Genomic DNA, 14,446 nt, shown 5'->3' with positions numbered 1-14,446 from the left:
TTGTGAGTTTGAGCCCTGCATCAGGCTTGCTGCTATCAGCATGGAGCCTACTTCTGATCTCTTGTGCCCCTCCCTTCCGTCTCTGTCCATCCTCTATTTGTGCACTCTCTCTCTCTCTCTCAAAAAGAAAAAAAAAAAAAAAAAGGATGATCTCTGGGAAGTCTACTTCCACTGATGATTTCTGTGTCCCTGATGCAGCAGCAGCGGCGTGGCCTAATTAGAAAGAGCACTGTATGAGTCAGGAGATGTGGCTTCTCCATCCAACTGGGTTACTAGGTAGCTGGGTAAACTCCACAATTGATTTCTTCTTTCTGGTGCTGTGACTGAGAAACATTCTTTACATCATCTTTAAAATACCTCTCAAGGCAAAGATTTCATTAAGGAGAATTATTTAGCAGCCCTCTATCTCTGTATTAGTTTACTAGGATTTCCATAACAAAATACACAGACTGGCTTGGCTGAAACAACCGAAATTGATGGTCATACTGTTCTGGAGAGTGGAAGGCTGAGATCAAGGTGTCGGCAGGTTCCGATTCTCCTGAGGCCCCTCTACTTGGCTTGCACATGGGCACCTTGTCCTCAGGCAGCCTTTCCTCCGTGTCTCCATGCAACTGGCTTTTCTGTGTGTCCCATTTCTCTCTTCTTTTATAGACACCAGCTAGATTGGTTTAGGGCCCATGCTAATAGCCTCATTTTAATTTAATCACCTCTTCAAAGGTCTCATCTCCAAATACAGTCCCATTCTGAGGTACTGGGGGTTAGAGTCTTAGCATATGACTTCTGGAGGAAATAACAACCACATAAAATGTTATTATCCTTAGACCACTGGAAATGCTTGTACCAGTCATTCATAACCTCCTCTGCCCCCTCAACAAAATAGTAACCTAGAGATGAGAAGCCCTAGGAAGTAGTTAGGGACCCAGACCATTCCATTCTTCATGCAAGCCATCCTTACTCTTTGGCTTTTATCCTGAGGGTCCCAGTAGGCTTTTGGAACTTGAGGTATCTTATCTACATGCAAAGCTGCCAAAGAGGAGAAAAGGCAGAGGCCAAAGGAGTATCCCTGTCAGCTAAGTCAGCTCTTTTTTGAGACTTCCAGGAAGTCCCAGTTAATGCTTCTGCCCTGTCATACCTCCTAGGCAGACTAAGTCACCTTGCCACACAGATGTTCAGGGGGAGTGGCTGAGCACATTGTTGCCTCAAATTCATTGGAGTTCCACTACAGAACAGGCAAGGAGAATGGATTTTGAGTAGGGAACTAGGGATCTCTGCCCAAATCTCTTTGAAGAATAAAGGTCAGTATATGAGAGTTCTCATATAAAAAGTGATGCAAATTCTACTTCAGTGTCAAGGTCTATCATCACCATTACAATGGCACTCTAGATTCGTGCTGTCCAATATGGCAGCCACTAGCCATGTATGACTGTTGAGCATTTGAAATGTGGTTAGATCAAATTGGGATGTGCTGGAAAACAAAAACAAAAACAAATTGAGATGTGCTGGAAAGGTAGAAAGTAAAATCTCAATTTTAATATTGACTTCATGTTTAACTAATATGAATGTATTGAGTTAAATAGCCTAATATTCAAATTAAATATTAAGTTAATCTCTTTCATTTTACTTCTTTCTTTATAATATAAGTACCAGAAAATTTTAAATTACATGTGTGGCTCACATTACATTTCTGTTAGACAGTGTTGGTATTATTCATCCCAAATATAAGTAATCCAGTTTCCACTTCTACTTTTTATAGTTACTTTCCCAGAAAACTTTTAAAATGTTTATTCAGACATAGCAGCAATAATCAGAATTAGATATGTTTCTTCTTGTTTCTAAATCATTATTGAGGAAAATGAGAAGCTGACTTCTATGATGTATTAATTATTGAATAGGCTGTAAATTTGCCTAGTGTCCCAAACCAGGTAGGGGGACTTGCCCTTCACTCACTTTTGGTACCTTTCGGTCTCTACTTAGGATGCATGAAGTGCATAGTAGGTTTTCAGAGCTGAGAACATTTGTTTCTCACTACTGAGAATTTAGTCTAAAAAAGCATCACGTGCATGCATACAGAGTAGAAAGTTGCTTTGGTTGTGGGTCAAGTTTGTACAAGAGAGTTTATGCAATAAGAAAAAGTGAGTACATGTACACACACACACACACACACACACAGCACCTTCTTTTGACTTTCCTACCATAATGACTTGTTACCTTTGCCTACTTCAGTAGACATGTAACCTAAAGATTGCAATAGAAGGTACAAACAATTCTGCAATTATTCAGCTATAGAAATCATTTGAAAAATAGCAGTCCTTGGGTTTTACCATCTGCTTCTATCCTTACTTGGGTGAACTGCTATTCTTCCTCTCTGTAATGCACACTAATGCCTTTGATAGCAGTTACCCATCCTCGATATTGTCATGAAAACTTTCCAATAATACTTGGAAAACTATTGAAACTCATATTGTGAAAGTATTAATTTTTCATTTCAAACAATTTTGAAATGGGAAAAAATTAATTAGGTAAATAAAAATTACCACACTTCCACAACCCAGATGGAGACACTATTTAGCAAAGTGGCCTCTGTTCTATCCCTACATATTTAGTCAGGTATATTTTATTGATTCATACGTGCAATTTATATTCTGTTCATTTCTTTTGATGTTACATTAAAAGCAATTGTCATGCTTACCATAAACATTGTTATTAATGGTGGCAAAATGGTATGTCATATGAATATACCATATTTTACATAACTGTTCTTTTAATTTTAGAGCCAGGTTTGTATTATTATGAATAATGGTTGCTTTGTGTGTAAGTCTTGGTTTAATTTCAGATTGTTTCCTGAAAATAGATTTCTAGATGTGGAAGTAAAGTATCAAAAATGATTATTAATATTCTTAAGCTTCTTGATTCATATTTCCAAATAGCTTTGCACAATATTTGGAATTGGAAATTCAAGTATAGAGCTAATCAAGATATTTAGAGATAGAAATTCAAGTGTAGAGAAATTCAGGGTAGAGTTACAGCTTTATCTTCTACCTTAAAACTGAGAGGTTATCAGTTTAATCATGGCTCTGTTTGTCATTCCCTTCCATGCCACAGCTCCCAAGGACCTCTCCTAGGTGGAGTTTCTAGGTGAAAGGCACCACTATTTGCAAAAACTGATTTGATACACAGACAAGAAGTATGGAATATGGGGCCAGAAACAGAGACACACACAGGTAGAAAGCCAGCACTGACTCAACAGCCAAGGAGCTGAAATTGGGAGCCAGTAGGCTTGGGGTGGGATGCAGGGCAAAAGAGACAAAGTCAAGAGTGAATGAGGCCAAAGACAGCATGTGGCTCTCAGTGGGTCCCTGTTTACTTATACGGACATGTAGCCAGATCGTGGAAAACCAAAGAAGAGGGCGCTGTGGGAAACCACCTGCCCACACACCCACAATGGGACATTCCCTTCAATGTTAAAGATGCTTCTCCCTAGGTGTCCCTCAGATAAAACCCAAGGAACATGATCTCCATCCTTGAAGACCTTCTTTGGCAGACACAAAATGTTGCCTGTGCAGACTAATGCCAAGCTTCTCCTCTCCCTTCAATTCCAAAAGCGCATAACGACTTTCTTCTCAGGGATCATCTCCCTCTTCTTTCTCACCATCCATCCCAATCCTGTTTCACTCCCACTTCTGCCTATGTATCATCCAACTCAAAAAGTACTTCGTGAATCCCTGTCACATGCTGTCCCAGCAACATCGGCTTCTCTCTCGTGGCACCTAATCATAGTTGTGATGACACGTTCCGTGTTCCTCGCCCAGTGCGGTGTGGGCTTCAGGTGGGCGAGTTCAGAGCCTGCCTGCCTCCAGGGCTGTGTCATCGCCACTAGAACTGAGCCTGGCATATCTGAACGATTTAATACGTATCTCATAAATAAATAAATAAATAAATAAGCAAATAATAAATACACTCATAAATAAATAAAGGAGCTTATCTTTGTCTAAATATCAACAAACAAACAAACAACCCTTGATTTGGCCTCTTGCTCCTCCTAAGTTTGTGACTCAGAAAGACAGCTTGAGCTAACAGAGCAGCCTTTCCTCCACATTTGCCGATAGCATGCCAGTCAGTCCTGGGAGTTTTCAGACAAATCAAATTAGAAATGGTTGTACTCATTTGGAAAATCAAGAACTGGCTTTGAAATCTTTCCCCACAAATTAGATTGAATCAAGATCATTTTCCCCCAGCTTATAAATGCTTGATTGGCTTTGTTTGATGCCTCATGATTGAAACTCAGCCTTGCACTGCTAGCTTTATTTTTTAACTCACCAGGGTGTTGTGATGTCTGGATGATGATTAGAAACAAAACAAACACCCAAAATGAAAATGCTTTGTAAATAACAGCTCAGCACAGTAATATAACCTTAGAAGTGTACATTTAGGATGCTCTAAATTCAGTCGAGGTAAGCAGAACCTCAAGATGGGTCTGCTCTCCTCCAGTGAGGTCTTAAAAATTGTTTTTCTAGTGGCACCTGGGTGGCTCAGTCAGTTAAGCATCTGACTCCTGATTTTGGCTCAGATCATGATCTCACAGTGTGTGGGTTCGAGCCCTGCTGTGGGCTCTGTGCTGACAGCATGGAGCCTGCTTAGGCTTCTCTCTCTCTCTCTCTCTCTCTCTCTCTCTCCCTCCCTCCCTCCCTCCCTCCCTCCCCTTCCCTCTCCTACTCACTCTCCCTGTCTCTCTCTCAAAATGAATAAATAAACTTAAAAAATTGTGGTTTTTTTGGTACAGAAAGACACCCATTCCTGACATATCCTCTCTACTCAGGACCCAAGGAAGGGATGTAGCAGGACTTGACTGTAACATTTATGGAGTCCCAGTGGGAGTAGACTAGCCACCAATCTGCATCTCTTCTAGTTATTCACATAGTCCCTTTATCTAGCTGCTGCCTTGTTCCCCAGACTAGATTTGGACTCATCCTAACTTTGGGCAAGTTCTGTTCCCAGCCTACCTCTACCAATGACCACAGGTTTCTTGTCAGCAGATAAAGACTGGTCTACTCTTCGAACGCTTTTTATTTGTTCCCCTCTCTTTTTCTGCAGGGGTGGACAGGGGTATTCTCCAATGAGTGATAGCTAGGTGTCCTTAGGGCCAGAGGCCAGCTAAAGCCTATCTCCACCACCACCCTACCCCACAACAGAGGCCCAGTGAAGCTGTGTACCTGCCCCTTTGGGAGACAGTGAACTATATGTGCCCTGAGGCAGTTTCCTCCCATACCCATGGGGAACCATTCCAATCATCTGTCAGGGTTTAAGGCCACAGCATCCCAACTGCCTCACTTCCATTGGACATCCTGGTGGCCAGTAGGTCACAGACCAGGACCTGGCAAGTGTCTTACCTCTGTCCTCCTCTCCCCCATTAACCTTAGGCCAGGTAAGGACCTCACTGTTGGGTGGTGAGCAGCATTTGGTAGGTGGAATGAAGTCTGACTGAGAATGACTTAGAAGCCATTGACCTTGCAGGCTCCTCACATGACTTTTATCTATGACTTCTTTGAGATTGTAATTTAAAGCAGCAGAAGATAACTTTCTGGTGCCTTCCACAAAATAGCCAAATGGCTTGAATCAGTATCCCAGACAGGAATAGATGTCTTTGGGTAGTGAAATGTTTCAGGAAAGAATGCACTTGTCAAACCAAGATAACTAGAAAAAGGTGGTGACTATCATCACTGGTCAATGTTTGACTAGATGAAAATGCCTATGAACACTTCATCCCCAATGGCTGCTTTAGCCATAATCTGTGTTCTGTGCAGGCAACATAATTAAGTAAGGAACTATCTTGAAACAGAGTGGATCCCTTAGCAGAGAGAAGGTAAAGGCAACACCTAGGTAGAAAGTTCTGGCACAATTAGCTTTGGCTACTAAGATCTAAAGCATGTCATGTACATCCATGACATCATCTAAAATAAGCAAAGGATTATGTTCAATCATACAGCTATGAAATAGGCACAAATTAATGTCTTTCTTCTCAATTTTGTTAGCTACTAATTCTAGTTTGGTAAATTATGGCATTTTTGCCTTGTGCTGCATCCTGGCTGAAATACCCAGTGGCCAATGAGAAAACAATGATAACTTGCATGCTTAGCCATGTTTGGTGAACCAGAGACCATTAGCTCTCCATTCAATGCACATCGGTCTGTTCCATCTATTACATACTCACAGTTAGACCATAGTGGTGTTTCCTCCACTGTGTCCATGACAGAATAGCATCTTCTGAAGTTTGTCCCTCTGGATGAACAATAAGTCTTGTTTGTGACAGTTCATCTGATTCGTTCTGTGGTCACATGACAAAGACATAAATGTATGGATACTCCTCCCTCACAAGTCATCAGGAAACCATGGTAATTATGTTATTACTGTAAGATCTCCTTTTTGACGAGCCCCTCCACCATGGAAGAAGGGTTTTACCTGGATGAGTTTTATTTGGAATTCAGTCAGCATTTGATTCACTTCTGATTTGGTGGCAGAATAATGGGGGCTCATTTGGAAGGGGGTAGCTGCTCAGCACCTGTGTCCTTGCTCATTGTTTTCTTCTGATTTTCATTGTATAGCCCTTGGATTGGCACCAAGCTAAGCAGGTTCCATATAATTTCACCTACTTTATTATCTGCAAGAAATTTTTAAACACTATAAATGCTAGTGCAGTGAAATGTTAACCTAGCATTTTCTTTGTAAAGTATTTATGGATGCTTTTTTGTTAAGGGGACTAGAGACAGGAATAGTCAGTCAATTGGTTATTGTATCATGCTATGTGTGTTTTTAAAAATTGTACCTCGTTTTAATTTTTTTAAAGTTAAAAATTTTTTAATGTTTACTCATTTTTGAGAGAGAGAGAGGGAGAGAGAGAGAGAGAGAGAGAGAGAGAAAGAGACAAAACATAAGCAGGGAAGGGGCAGAATGAGAGGGAGACACAGACCCGAAGCAGGCTCCAGGCCCTGAGCTGTCAGCATAGAGCCCGACGCGGGGCTTGAACTCACCAACTGCAAGATCATGACCTGAGCCGAAGACAGAAGCTTAACTCACTGAGCTACCCAGAAGCCCCAAAACTGGGCCTCTTTTTTAAAAACATAAATAAATAAAATAAAAATTGGGCCTCTTTTTAAAAATATGAAACACAATCATTTTCTGTTCACTGTTTTTATAATCTATATCATCATCTCTGGAGACTTGTGCTTTGTTCCCTGCAGTTAGCAAGAATTAGTAGGAGGTTGAGGTGTCCTTTCTTATGCCATGAATCATTATAAAGAAAGGTATTTCCAAATGTAAACACTTGGTTAGGCTTCTCATGCCTACAATAGGAATGGTTCAAATGATGCTCCTCCCCCACTCTAAAGAGGAGACAGATGATAAGGACTTGGCTCCTTCTCAGAGACCCTAGAAATGGGGAAACAGAGGGGATCTTAGAACCATCCAGTTCAAAAGCTTCAGGTTACAAAACAGAAAACTAAGACTATAGAAGTAACTCGCCTCAGGTCACTCAAAAAAGTGGCAGACCTGGGAAAGCAGAAAAAGAATCATGAGCAACAATGCTGGGCACCTTGCACATGTTCTCATGTGATCTTGCATCAGCCCTCTGCCATTATTTTCCCAGCTACAGTAGCCAAAAATAAGGATCACAGAGAATATATGTTTTTTCCAGTAAATATTTATGACAAGAATCCATTTCTGCCTAAATTGAACACTTTTACTTCCTTCTCAGAATTCAAAGCAAGATGCTCCATTCCCAATTAAAAATGTATTATTATGTAAAGTCCATCCAGGTATTCAAGAGTAGCTAATTACAACAAGGCAGTGTAAAAGATGTGACAAATGTGTGGTAACACACATATGTAGATAAATGGTATGGAACACAGACCAGTCAAAGCCTGTGGAGAAGGCAGCCACCTTGTGGATGGAAGGATCTGGAAGGGGCTCAAATATGTGGCCCAAGAGGGAGGGAGTAGGAAGGTGGGTGCAGACACCTGAGGAAGCCATTCTTGGTAGAGGGAGAAAGGCAGGAAATGCGGTTAGAGGGCAGGTTGCCATAGTAACTATACAAATTGATTGCATGGGTCAACTTGAGGATTTCAGTTTGTTCTCACACTACTGGGAGTGGACGCCAGCCATGGCAGGTGGCAGTCAGTCAGCAGTTAGGGCCATCTCTGCTCTTACCTATGTGAAGTCCCTTGTTCAAGCAGAGAAGAGTAGGACCTATGCTTTAGCTCCCTGCCTCTTCACCCTGCACAGCACCTCCTATCAATGTGACCTACAAAATACCTATTTGCTTTCCTCCCTCTCCCCCTTTGCCATTCTCCATAGAGCCCTGCACAAACACTTCACCACTCTGGTCTATAACTGCAAGAGCTTCCTGAAGTTTGGCCTTTGACCACTCATCTTTGCACCCAATACACTCCACTCCCTAAAGACAGCCCTGTGAGGGGTACATCTGAGGCACAATGTGACCATGTATCTGTCCTAACTTCCACAGCAATTTCCCCTTCACTCTCTTCCCATTCTCTTTTTTCCATAGGATCAAGTTCTAGTACCTCATCATGGTCTAAAGGCTTACATGATAGAGTCTCTTTGTGTCCTTTCCACTTCCTTTTGCCTGCTTACATGCTGGCTTTTGAACTGCAGTCAGCTGACCTTCTGCTAGGTCCCCAACTGTGCCACGCACCTACCTGCCCCCTGCCTTAGCAAATCCTTTCCCTCTGTACTCAGATAACAGCACTTTTCCTTCCTCTCCACTTCTGCTTATCCTGTGCTTCTGTAAAGTTTCAATTCCAAATGTTGCCTCCCTGAGGAAGCCTGTCGTAACCTTCCAGATTAGGATAGGCTTCCTTTGTGTGAGACCATGTGCTGCTCCTTTGTAGCAGTTAGGAAATAGGGACTCTTCTCTGTGCTCTGGAGGGAGGGCCTCCTTGGAGAGGATGAATCAATGAAAAGAGTTTGCTTTCTTCACCAACACAAACTTGGTTCTTGGGTTTCAAGTCAGGACCTTCTGTAGAAGGTCATCAAGTTTCCCATGACAAGGGACAGTATGAGCTCTTATTGTTTATGGTACAAAACACTGTTTTTTTACACAGATATGGGCAGTCTCTCTCAGATGGTCCATGAACAGATCGTTAGGGTTTCAAAGTTCTGTGCTCCATCTGCAGAGATCACTCTTTGGCCTGAGAAAGGTGGGGTGAGGACTTCTGTGTTTTAAGGGTTGTAAAGAAAAGGCATTGGTGGATCCTAGAGAAGAAACATGGATATTGTTTGGGGGTCTTTAGTGGACCCCTGCTCTATCTTGATTCCAGCATTTTTGAGTACCTCACCTTTTGGAGGATGGGCTCGTATGAACATGAAAGCACAGGGCACTAAGAACTGCCATCCTGAGGACAAAGGAAGGTCCTCACTCAGGGGGTCCAGCTACCTGTTCCAGTTGTTGCCTTCGGAGGCCTTACCACAGTCGTGACTGGCCGCCTCTGGAGGGTCACCCTCCAACCAGGACATGGAAGAGTTGCCAGGAGAAACACATCGGGTACCAAGGATTAAGCCTCTTCAATGTGGAGTGACTTCCTTTTTGAACAATGAAAGGCCCTGCAGGTCTTGTAACTTAGGGAGGGGTAAAAGAGGCCCATGGCAGTGATACTGACTTCTTTTTGATCTCATCTACAGGGCCAGGGTGGCTGATTTATCTTGGAGATTTGGCCATGGTGCACTCCTGTGTTGTGGCACACTCTGTACTTATTACAGTCAAAGTGTACATTTAAGGACTAATGCAAAGGATTAAGATCACATTTACCACTTATGTGAGCACATTGGTGCTTGAGAAATCTTGAAGAGATATTGAATTCTCTAATGAATTCGATGTGTAAAATAGAGGGTCTGAGAAATGGAGTTTCCTTCTTGGCAGGGCAGTGGTGGTGGGGGGAGATGGCATGAAAGTTGAATTGACAGATAGAAGGGGTACATAGGGGTAGGAGACAACCTATTGACTTTTTGGCGCTCTCTGTTTTGATGCTATTCTAACGCAAGTTGTCTTCTTGCATGCTGTTTCTACATCATGGCGGACTCCCACAAATGCTGCCTTGAGAAGGATTCCAAAGTCACAAATGGCTTTATTGTGAAAGATTAAATAATCCGTGCTGATTTCAAAAGTAGTACTTTTGCACTGAGCTGATTTTGTTCTTTGTTCTCCCTACTGGGGAGATGGGGATGAGGGTGGATATCGATGTTTCTCAACACTGTGGCATTTCTGCCAACAGCAAGTGTAGCTGAGATGGGATTGTACACAGAAATGGCACATGGTGGCTGTTTGATGGGGAGCTGAGCTGGAAACGCTCACTTGCCAGGAGACCTGGGTCCAATTTGGTGTTGAAGGCATTTCCCATGTACTTCTATCTCTCTCCTGCTTGCTTGTCCTTGGAGCTGCCATCAGAGAACACAGCAGGTCTGGGCTCTAACAACAGGGAGCTTTGGGGACCGCTCAGGGCAAGGGCTACCAAGGACAGTGTGAAGGAATGTGGAGGAGTGGACCCTGCAGTGAACCAGGGACACCCCAAAGCATTTCAGCATTGTCCTGCTCCCCGATGACAAAAAGTGTTGATCACTGCACATGCCCTTCCCTTCACAGGGGAAAATCCCTGAGGCATTTATCTGAATTTCTTGCTACTAGAGGTTAGCCAGGACACTTGAGTGTCCTTCAAGGCTTGCTGAGTCCCCTTGCCTATTTCACAAGTATCTGAGCTGAGGTCCATTGGACACTGAGTAAATGAAGCGAATCTGAGGTAGGGGGTTCCCAGCCCTATCAGATGTGAGTCAACTGATCAGATCAGAGGAGAGTCACAGTTTCTTTAGGCCCCTATCTCCCATGCCTGTGGATCCAGCGGACACTCAGAAGAGGGCCTGGGTTGAGCTCAACACTGGATTGTAAATGAATGGGGGAACAGGGGCCTTTATATGACCTCCTTCTCTTCTACCTTCCACCCCATTTCTGCATAGCCTCAAACTTTGGGTACAGGCTTGCTCTGAGAAATTTGTTACCAGAGAGGTGATACTGACTTCAGGAAAAGAAAAAGAGGAGGAAATGTTACTGCCATCTCTGGACTTTACTGTAGGAGTGTTTGTGATTTTGCCCCTTCCAAAAGATGGTTCTGCCTTGGTGAGACTGCCATCAGTCGAGACGTTTTCATTCTTGAAAAGAAGGTCACCAGAAAATTTTAAAACATGCAAATGAGAACGATGGATATCATGAGCAAATGGGTAGAATTTTTAGAACGGTGGTACCTGGTACAGAGAAAGAACATATCAAAGATGGTGGCTAAAAGGAGAGTCTTCCATGTCAGACAAACAGAGTCCCATTGTCAAGGCTAAGGTGGCACATGGCTTTTGTTAAACTGCTTACCTTCCGGAAGCCAGTTTGTGAGTTCTTTAAGTGGAGGTGATGTTACTGTGAGGAACACGTGAGCTATGTGTACGGGTGCTTAGTCTACTGTCAGGTGTGGTAGGCAGTGTGAACCATAGGCAATTTCTTTATTGATATCAAGGGACTTACCCTTTGGCACATTAACTTCTGGAGCTCTAGCCCAAAGAGAAGGAAACATCTAAACAACCACGACAAATGATTAGTGCAAGAATATGCTCATAGCAGCATGTTGATGAGCGGACCTTCAGAAACATGCTATTGGTATCGGTATTTAGAGATTACTGTTTGTTTTCTGAAATGGAAGACTATCAAAAACGGGCCTGGTTGGGAGTAGGGATGTTTTTCTGGACTATGGGGATTTGGGGATTGAACCAGTCACCTGCTCTGAGACCGGGAGCTGTCCCAGGTATCTAACATCCATATCTGGCCACCTTGGTGGAAAGTTGAACTCAAGCAGCCATTTAAGCCAGGGCGTTTCCCCCACTTTTGGAGATCACGGTCTTTTGCATCAGTGCCTATAAGAGTGTCTTTAGAGGGCAGAGGCCAGCATCATGCAAAGACAGACCATCCGTGGCCTTGAAGAGAAAGATTTACAGGAAACATGATGTGTCCATGACTATTTAGAGGAGACTGTTGGGTTAGGTTACCTGAATAAGTGTGCTGCTTTGTTGTGGAGATTGATGTAGAGTTTAAAAGAGACAAAGAGTAGGGATGGAAAATAGAATGTGGTTGGCTGCTGGATTTGTGATACAAATTCCAAATGGCTTTCATAACATAACTAACCTATTCACAATTTATAAGGTATTCCAGGCTCTCTCTCTGTATCCACCTAGCAGAAGCGACTCAGGCACATGTCTGCCTGGCCACACATATCCATTTCTTTATTGCCCTGTGACTGCCTGGTGTAAACACTTACTCTAATCATCCTCAAATAAGCACAGACCAGTTTTCCCTCACTTAGGTAAAGGATAACCTTCTTCTGTGTCTTCCTGGTTCTAGTCTATGCACACTCACTATTCCCCATCTCTAGTCTTCCCACCACCTCCCCACCCCCAACCCATGCTGCTGAAAATCCTCTTCGTAGCTTAAAATCCGCCCACTGTCACTTTATTTTTTCTAAGCTTGAGCGATAACTTTAGCAAACATAAAGGGCTTTTAAACTCTGCCTCTGTTTATCTTCTTGGTCTCACCTCCTCCATGGCCCCTGGCCCTCCCTGCCCCACAGGATGTTCAGAAATAACAAGTTCCCTGTAATCCCAGGAATGCCATTTTGCTAATTTATCCAAACCTTTGCACATGAAGTGCCATTTATTTGCTGAAAAGCCTGGCCGGGCACACTCACTTCCCCCCTTCCCCATTTCCTTCCAGGAAAACATCACCTCCCTTGTGAAATCTTTGCTTGTATAGTTATGTCTTCTACCAGGCTCCTCTGGGACCTTTTGTTTCCCTTTCTCTTCTAGCACATTCCACCTTGTAAAAACTTGTTTCATACACATCTCTTTAAACTTTATCCCCTGCTTGGCCCATGGTTCACTTTCAGTACACACTTATTCAGTGGATGGATATAATTGTTTTCCTGTCTGATTCCTTAGAAAATGTTGATGCTTCCCATTCTACTCCCCTCCCCAACTGGGGTCTCTGATGCCCTTCCTGCAGATAACACTCCAGAAAACAGGAGTGGAAACAATCTCGCAGGTACCTCTGCACAAAGCCGACATATTTCTTTCCCTTTAAGATCTTGCCGCCGAATGTGGAATGATCCTGAAATTAAGGTCAGCACCAGGTGGTTGTTTATATCAGCTGTCAGACTGCAGAATAAAAAATGGCTTTTATATGTTTGATTTTTATTGTTTTCCAGGGCAATGTCACTTTTTCCTGCTCCGAACCACAAATTGTTCCCATCACATTTGTCAACTCCAGCAGCAGTTATTTGCTGCTGCCCGGCACCCCCCAAATTGATGGGCTCTCAGTGAGTTTCCAGTTTCGAACATGGAACAAGGATGGTCTGCTTCTGTCCACAGAGCTGTCTGAGGGCTCGGGGACCCTGCTGCTGAGCCTGGAGGGCGGAACCGTGAGACTCGTGATTCAGAAAACGGCAGAACGCACAGCTGAAATCCTCACAGGTACCGTCTGCTGACAGCCGCTAGCTCCATGTCTTGTCCAGCCAAGTCCACACATATTTGCGATTCTGACTAAAACATACAGAATCCAGCTTGGGGATGTGGGACAACCCCAGTATTCACAGATTTACTCTACGTCTGAAGAGGCAACATTTAAAAAAATATTTTTAATTTTTTGAATGTTTATTTATTTTTGAGGTGGGGGGAGAGAGACAGAAAGAGACAGAGCGAGAGGGGTGGGGCAGAGAGAGGGAGACACAGGATCCAAAGGAGGCTCCAGGCTCTGAGCTGTCAGCACAGAGTCTGGTGCTAAGCTCCAACACGTGAACTGTGAGATCGTGACCTGAGCTGAAGTCTGATGCTTAAACAGCTGAGCCACCCAGGTGCCCCTGAAGAGGCAACATTTTTAACTTTTTTTTTTTTTTATAAACAAAGCAAAACAATATACCATGGAATTCAGATGTATCTACTGAACCTTTGACAAGTTTCTTAGATCCCTTGTTCCTCGTCAGATTGTTCGAGAAGTGGGGAATAAGAATTTCTATCTAAATGTAACAGAATATAGACCACTTACAGAGCACTTTGCTGGGTCTCGACAGACACAGCCTCTGTTGTATGGACTCTTCATCCTGCCCATTCAAGGAAGGTATTTTGTAGGCACTTTATAAAGGAGGAAATGAAAATTCATGAAGATAAGGAACTTCCAAAACCACATGTTAATAAGTGACGAAATTATAATCTCATCCTGAATTTGTCTGACTTCGAAGTCTGTAGTTTCCCTGTATACCACACTCACGACCATGGGCCTTTTACAACCACTGCATTTTATTTCAAGTAAAAATCAGTAAGTTTTAAGAAATATGTTTTTAACATATATTGTAAGAAG

At 43.0% G+C, this 14,446-nt stretch overlaps 1 protein-coding gene across 2 annotated transcripts in view; it reads left to right on the top strand.

The window, feature by feature from the left end:
* CNTNAP5 (contactin associated protein family member 5) overlaps nucleotides 1-14,446 on the top strand; it is an 802,816-nt gene that overhangs the window by 423,184 nt on the left and 365,186 nt on the right. For both annotated transcript variants that reach the window (XM_039218226.1, XM_039218225.1), the window contains exon 8: nucleotides 13,299-13,563. In XM_039218226.1, the coding sequence (XP_039074157.1) occupies nucleotides 13,299-13,563 (265 nt within the window). The remainder of the gene's footprint in view (nucleotides 1-13,298; nucleotides 13,564-14,446) is intronic.

Source organism: Hyaena hyaena, unplaced genomic scaffold, assembly GCF_003009895.1.
Source record: "Hyaena hyaena isolate Hyena2069 unplaced genomic scaffold, ASM300989v1 scaffold_747, whole genome shotgun sequence".
NCBI classification, from domain to species: Eukaryota; Metazoa; Chordata; class Mammalia; order Carnivora; family Hyaenidae; genus Hyaena; species Hyaena hyaena.
The sequence above is the reverse complement of the archived record's forward strand: the minus strand, read 5'-3'. Positions and strand labels throughout refer to the sequence as shown.